The sequence below is a fragment of the Syngnathus typhle genome, linkage group LG1 (assembly GCF_033458585.1).
Source record: "Syngnathus typhle isolate RoL2023-S1 ecotype Sweden linkage group LG1, RoL_Styp_1.0, whole genome shotgun sequence".
Lineage (NCBI taxonomy): Eukaryota > Metazoa > Chordata > Actinopteri > Syngnathiformes > Syngnathidae > Syngnathus > Syngnathus typhle.
In genome coordinates, this window is record NC_083738.1 from 25,092,782 (window position 1) to 25,100,392 (window position 7,611).

Genomic DNA, 7,611 nt, shown 5'->3' on the forward strand with positions numbered 1-7,611 from the left:
AAACAATGGCGGCGGGACAACAGGCGAGGAGAGCCGTCATGTCAAGTCAGAGTCAATTTTTTTATTTTTAGCATTGCGTTTGGGACATTTCAAGTCAATGTATTTTGTGGATGTGTCAGTTAAGATGTTTTTTTTCTCCAACTTGTGCTTTTTTTTTTTTTTTGAGGATTTGTCAAAAATTTTGATGGAAATTTCAAGCCAGGGAAACTTTTGTGTGAATTTTCATGGAATGTTTGTGAGATTTCAAGCCGGTGGATTTATCAAGACGTTTTCGGATAAAATTTCAACTAAGTGCTTTTTCTGAGTTTTTTTTTAGATTTACATTTTCATTACGATTAGGCGAGTACCAATACTGGCTTCATTCCAAGACATCGATTAATCCGGAATGATGCCAATACCAGCGACTGATACTTATGCCCTGGAACGTACAAGTGGTGTATTGGTGTTGAAAAAATGTGATATCGCGCAGCCCTAATTTTGATTTATACTTAACCCGTCACAGTTTCCTACAGTACTCGAGAGTTTCACACAAACTCTTTGGTGCATTTCTAATATTGGAAGTTGCCATTAATGGGGTCCATTGTGTCAGGCGCATGTGAGGTTCTTAAGATGAATCAACGTTAAACAGGAGAGGTTAGCCTAATAAGTGTTGTCCGCAAGCCTATTTGTGTCATTGTGTGTGTGTGTGTGTGTGTGCGCTTGTTTTCACAGAACACTGTCCATTAGTTTAAAGTAGAGCGCCGGGGTTATTTTTCATCCCTCAAGGTGCGCAGCGGGACACAAACGCAGCCGTCGGCCATCGCATTAGCGTAGATCACGCCTGGTATCTCCTCTCGCTGCCATGGTCAGTGCCATTTCTCAGCGTGTGCCGCCGGGTCCCTTTGGGGCCCCCCATTTGTTGGAGCTGTCTGTTGCTAGAGATAAGATAGAGCCTGGGTATTATCTGCTCCATCGGGAAAAATAGGACACATGAGAGAGTGGAGGCGTCAGTATAAAAATAGCCACTTTTTTGCAACACACCCAATCTCAAAATCGGGATTTTCGGAGGAGGCGGTTTGTTGGTCCTGCCGACACCGTCTAAGGAATTTGGAAATGCACTCGCACGCTGCAAACACTCAAATGGAACCAGGATGACGTGTCTCAAACGGAAGCACAATATTGTTTGTCCGCCGAGATTTTTCTTATGTACTATGTCGGACGATTTTAATTACTTTTAGCATTTTATTTCTTTGAAAATAGTAAGATATGATACTATAAATTGTTATTGAGATCGTGTTACTGGTCACAGGCAGAGCTAGCATATCCGTAGCTAGCCCCGCCCCTTTTGAAATATCCGTGGTGCCAGGCCAGATATTTGACTTTTGGGTAATTTCCAATTTTTCCAGGATTTATTTTCAAGATTTCCATACTTCCCCTGTAAGGAATATATAATGAATCTTCATTAGCGTTTCCCCAAGAATTTTTTTAATTTGTACTTTTGTCTTTTGCGGACTCTCTGAGATATCCTCGGGAATTTAAGGTGTAGGTATGAGGTGAAAAAATGATGAGTGGAGGAGACAAAGAAAAGTCCTGTCTCTTTACTTTCCACCAAAAAGTGACATCAAACTGCAAGCGACTCTCTTTCATCCTTTTGAATCCAGAAATATGTCAACTTCGTTCCCTCCCTTAAAAAGTACACGTTTCTGGTGAATGTCTCACTCGTGGGTCAGCTAGCTTAATTCTAACAAGTCCAAAACCTTTATGCTGTTTCATCATCTTCACCCACGAAGCTCAAATTTGGTTTTAATCGTAAACTCGAGACTGACTAAATTCCAACTTTCACTTCCACAGACTCCCATTCGGACGACTTTGACCCCGCCTCCACCAAAAGCAAGTATGACTCCTTGGATTTTGACAGCTTGCTGAGGGAGGCCCAGCGCAGCCTGAGAAGGTAACCCTCTCGTGGCTTCACGCCCGAGTCGTCCACACCTTACCCCCCCGACCCGCCACCCACCCCCACGAGGGACTCCCGATACCTCACTCGCGTCTCTTTCTTTTTGGACGACGAGAAGTTTTACACTCGATACGCGGTGGAGTATTGAAGAAGAGTAAAAAGTCTATAGACCTGTCATCAGAATCTATCCAAAACAAAAGTTTACATGAACATAGCTGCTGAAAAGCTGAGCAAGCGACTTTTGGGAAAGCCAGTGAACCCTCAGAACCTGCTACACGGCTTTGACGGCTGTAGAACCGTAAACGAAGGAAGGGATTTAAAAAAAAAAAAAAAAAAGGAAAAGGGATTTCCCCCAACCACAACCCCGCCCCCTCCCCCAAAGCACTACAAGACCCACAATTCTTTGGAGGGGGTGAAAAGATGCAGCTTGTTCAGCCAGATTTTATTTTGTTGTTTTTATTTTTTTCGGGGGGGAGGGGGAGTTCTTGCTGTTTTTTTTTTTTTTCTTTTTTAAATCTCTCTGGATCCGGTGTTACATTTTAAAAGCAAGCGTTTGAGGGAATCGTATCTCTTGTTGTCTACATTTGATAGAGAAGTGTAGTTGTGTATTTGCAAATAACTCTAAAAAGGAATATTTTTTATGTTCGTGTAAAGTTGGGAAATAAAGTTGTTTATTTGTTACAGCTATGCACTGTAAAACGCAGCCTTTTTCAAAAATGCGGGGGGAAAATTTTTTCTTAATTCCGAATGTCGATGGATGTCGATAGTAATTACGATACTGTAAAACATATTGTACGCCGACATGATGTTTAGAGACATATAATGATTGTAAAAAAAAAGGCAAAAAAAATGACCGATTGCTCATTTTGAGGCAGCACGTGATCAAATGTCCTTTTTTTTTTTATATAAGTTATTCAGTCTGTTTTTTCCTCACTGTGTAAACTATATTTTTTTCTTTTTTACGTTTTTCATGATTGTAAAAACGGCCGACCCCATTTTTTTTTATTGATTATTTCTAAAACAATCACAAGATATTGTGTATATACTGTATGCGACATATTTATGTGTGTGTACAGTGTGTAAATATGTGCATATATATGTCCATATACAGTATATGCACATACATAATACATGTATGTTTGATTTTAGTGCTTTGTACGGTTGTCATTGATTCAACACAGGGAGACGATGATGCATTGGAATCTTTTCAATCAGCGGAAATTGCATATTTATGTATTTATTTTTTGAATCAGCAATATTTATGGGCTACATTTTACATGACTTTTTTGTTTAAAAAATATATATATTTATTTTTTAATTTTATTTAACGCTCAATCACGAGACAGGGTGTCCAATAATTTTTCCAAGGTAGGGAATAATACGACCTTCTATGCCTTTTTTCCGGAACAATCAGTAGCTTCATCCAGTCTCATTACGTCGGCGGCATTTTCCCGCTCGCTTTTTCCTTTCACGTAGAACAGAAAGCAATAAACGGGGTTTCTTTGCAGAAATTTCGCGCCATTTTTGAAAGACTTTGTTGCGTCTCCGCTCTCGCTCGATTAAGTGAATGCCAAACGAAAAGTTTACAGTTTCCTTTCTTGAAATTTTTTTTTAAAAAAGATCTTTTGAAAAAAGAAAAAAACATGTACTACTGATATTATTCGCAGTAATAACAAGAAGAGTAATAATAATCTAAATAAAAAGAGGGGAAAATATATAAAAAGCAATAAATTATTTTTCAGAATTGTATTTTAGTGCTGATTGTTGTGATTTTTTTATTTTTATATTTATTTTTGACCCATTACCCAATTGCTGTGATGTCAGCGCCCTCGTGCCGGCCGGTCCCTTTAAGACGTCTCTGCGCCGGTAAATGCACGTGTGACCTTTTGTGACATCCGTTCGTGGCAAACTCCCGACTTTAGTGTTCAACGTGGTCGTGTTTGTGGTTTGCTAGTGTGCATGGCCAAAAATGAGAGGGTGCTGACAATGGGAGAAAAAAGAAAAACCTCCCGCCTACCTCATGGTAGGCCAAATGTTTCCATGCGCTGTTTTCTTGACGTTGGTTTGGGTAATGGCGTCCCGTTTTTAATAGATGTGCGGCTTTAATCAGTGTAATAAACTGCTTTGTAAATGGCCTAGAGTAGCAATATATTAGAGCAATTTTTAGTATTGTGACCTACCGAGGATTTTGCCACTGCTTTGTCGGGTAATCATGTTTTTCTTTGGAAGGACAATATGTGTGCGTGTGATTTTTTGTGTGGAGAGGGAATTTTGTGCGTGTGTGCGCGTGTGTATGTGTGTGCGTGTGTGTGTCCTATCCACGTTGCCTTACCAATGCCTTTGTGGTTCTACCTATTGTAGGAATTTTCTTGTGAATTTCATTTTTCATGTGCAATTCTCATCAGCCTCATCATGCCAATAAAGGGAAAAATGTGACTATATATATATATTTTTTTTTTACCATGGTCGTCATTATCTTTGCTGTGTGTGAATTGCCTGAGAATGAAAGCTGACGAGAGCCTCTCGAAAGTCTTTCCCTCTTTGGTATTCCGATCATTTGGGAGGTTCTCCCGCCGCCTCGGTCTGTGTCCACAACTTGACTCAGACTGCGAGTTAATTAAAACGTTCGAGGGAACAATTTCATTAAGACAAGGGAGCTAGTTGATAATGGCCATTTCTTCCGTATCCCGACCCCCCCACCCCCCTGGTCAAAATAAATCAAAGTCCGCATAGAAACCTGAAGCTAGTCATTCAGAGAAGGCACAACAACAAAAACAAATGCCCCAAATATATTGATTTTTTTTTTTCATTGGCCCCTTCTTCATTTTCAAGAGAAAATATGGGGGAAGGGTATGATTGTGTTTATTTTTATTTTCTTATTAAGACTGCTGTTTGGCCTTCGAGGAAGAGAAGCGACGGGCTTTCATTTCAGCAGGAGGTCTCCACTCTGTTTGCCCTTTTCATGCGATGGAACCCTTCCTGGAGTTCGCTCTATCACTTTTATCCACTCCCCTTCAATCTTTTCATTTTCCTTCACATCATGGACAAAATTATTGGGACCCATGCAGTAATGAAAGAAAAATCCATACAACTTGAACTTGACAAGACTGAAATATGCTAAAAGTGTAAATAAATAAATAAATAAATAGGTGGATAAGTCGATAAATAGATGAATAGATAAATAGATAAATAAAAATAATAATTCATGATCTAATGCCTTCTAAAATAGGATTAGGGTTAGGGTAAATAAAGAAATAAAAATAATAATTCATGTTCTAATGCCTTCTAAGATGGTTGTCGGTGTCAAAGATGGAGCCTCGGTGCTGTCAAATCAGTTCAACCGGTCGCCCAACTTTGAGCGGCAGACAAAATGCCTCCAGATTTTGATTTTGACGAGAACCATCTTGTTATTGAGCAACCATCTGTTGGTTTGTGGTCATACGTTGCATCATTATGAATCCATTTTGAACCCTTTCATCATCACATAGATGATGAGCCCCCTCCCCACCCTCCCACTTCTGTTTTCTTCTTCCAAGTCTTTTATGCCACCTTATGGGAGAAAGATAATGACAGTGCTATTAAAATTGCAATCTCCCCACGCGACATTCTAGTTTCAGCACTTTCTGCCGTTAAAGAGTAATGAGCAACAGAAGGACCGTCTTCTTCTTCTCTTTCTAAACGATCAACTTTGGGGACCGGATGTATTCTTTCGCTGGATAATTAATGGTCGCTGACAAATGGCGCTTGATTGAGGGACTCATCCTCGTATTTTCAATCACCATCTGCTGTGCAGCGCCGGCAGAAAAAAAAAAAAAAGTTAATTACCTCGAGTGTGCCCGAGACGCGGCATATTAATTAGAAGAACAACAACAGGATTGCTGTGTTTTAGTTGGGATGTTTGTAGGTTTTATTGATGGATTATCGAAGGAATGAGATCCAGGAAGTTGTAAATGTGTTGCTTTGATAAACCTCGCCGCTTTTATCGCTGGACGATGGTGGTTCTCTTGGGGTGAGACGTCGGCTAAAAGATGGCCGCCGGCGGCGCGCCTTCTTCTTCTTCTGTATCACATCATCGCTAATTACCTAACACTCACCGAGTCGCATCAGTAACAATTTTAACATCGGCATGATTTCAGCACTCGATGGCTCAATTTAAAGCGCTGACAAATTAAATTTGTGTCATGTAAATGTGTCGTTTCCAGTTTTATTAAGGAGCGGATGGAGACTTGCATTGTGAGTTAAAGAGCGTCGCGAGATCTGAATTAGTAACTGATGAGGCTCATTACGCAAACAAGTAAACAGGGGTCTTGTTTGACAAATGTCTGTGTGCGGTTTATACAAAAAAAACTCATTGATTGTCATTTATTATGTATCTTGAAGAGCTCAAATGGTAGAAGGGGATTTTTAGGTATTACATACAGACTTCATAATAAAAAAATATCTGTTAGAATATTTTTCAAATTTGTTATTTTATTTTCAAAATATTTTTGTCTTTGAGGAGCAGTTTTGCAAATCAAGGAGGAATTTTCAACATTTATTTTGAATTTTTATTTTAGTATTTTTCTTGAATCATTTTTTAACAATAAAAATATGACAATACTGTATAACAAATTATTGGTTAAGGATTTCAAACTTGCCTGTCACATGTCCTACCCACAACTCAAAATGTTTCACAGTTTAGTGTCGCCTATCTGTTCAAATGACCTGAAAAACAAATACCTGAAACTTGCTGCCTCAATCCAAAATAATGGACAGACTTTTTTTGTGGATCTACTCTGGATAGACCTGCCAACCAAATTTCAAGTTGCAAAGTAAAACTGGCTTCCGAGAGGGCAACTTGATGGACATTGCTATTCATAAAAATAGAAAAGATATTGTGTATATTTTGACTTGAAGACTTGAAATCCCCCTTAGTCCTAAAACCCCATGCTGGGGATTCTAACCTCCTTCCACAATCGACTTCCTTTGAAATTCTAAAGCAGGCTTTCCCGCTCCGTTTTTTTCCCAACATCATCAGAGGACCGTCCCGTATTTGTCGGATCAAGGCGCCATAATGGCTCCGTTCAAGCATTCCTGATGATGGGATGGCTGGAAATGAAAGACATCCTGAGTGCTCTTTCCTTTTATTTGCTGCATTCTTTTTTGGGCATTATTTATTTATTTACTTATCAAGTCAAAATCCAGTTGCAAGCTACTTCCTGACTACCTCCCACTTTCTTTTTCCAGACCGTGGTTTGAAACCCCCCCACGACGACTCATCACGCCACAATAGATGGGCCACATGGACAGTTATTGTTTGTTTGCACTATTTATGTCAATGTAGAGTCTATGGCAAATGGCCCTGTAATGTAATCAGTCATTCCCGTCGTCCCGCTCCGCCGTCCATCAGGCTAATGACGATCCGGAACTGTGAGAAGTAAGGCGGCCCTGATCTCATTCCCGTGTCTGAAAAAAAATGTCAACGAAAAAGAAAGAAATAGTCCTTCCAGGAAACTCTGTCTCTTCTCTAATCAAAGCGTCCACTCTTTATTGTCATGCAAAATCACGATCAAAATCCGCACAAACACGTCAGGCTCTTGTGTTGTTATTTATTTATATTTCCTCCCCCGTCTGTCATCGTGCATTAAAATGGACGGACAGAGGAGCTGTTATTAGCGGGCAAAAATGAGTCCACGTGG

The 7,611-nt window shown here is 39.8% G+C and overlaps 1 protein-coding gene across 4 annotated transcripts in view; it reads left to right on the forward strand.

Moving 5' to 3' along the window:
- Nucleotides 1–4,374, forward strand: part of ppargc1a (peroxisome proliferator-activated receptor gamma, coactivator 1 alpha) — a 29,857-nt gene extending 25,483 nt beyond the window's left edge. For all 4 annotated transcript variants that reach the window (XM_061282989.1, XM_061282996.1, XM_061283005.1 and 1 more), the window contains exon 13: nt 1,831–4,374. In XM_061282989.1, the coding sequence (XP_061138973.1) occupies nt 1,831–1,934 (104 nt within the window). In that variant the 3' untranslated portion in view covers nt 1,935–4,374. The remainder of the gene's footprint in view (nt 1–1,830) is intronic.
- Nucleotides 4,375–7,611: the final 3,237 nt, after the last annotated feature.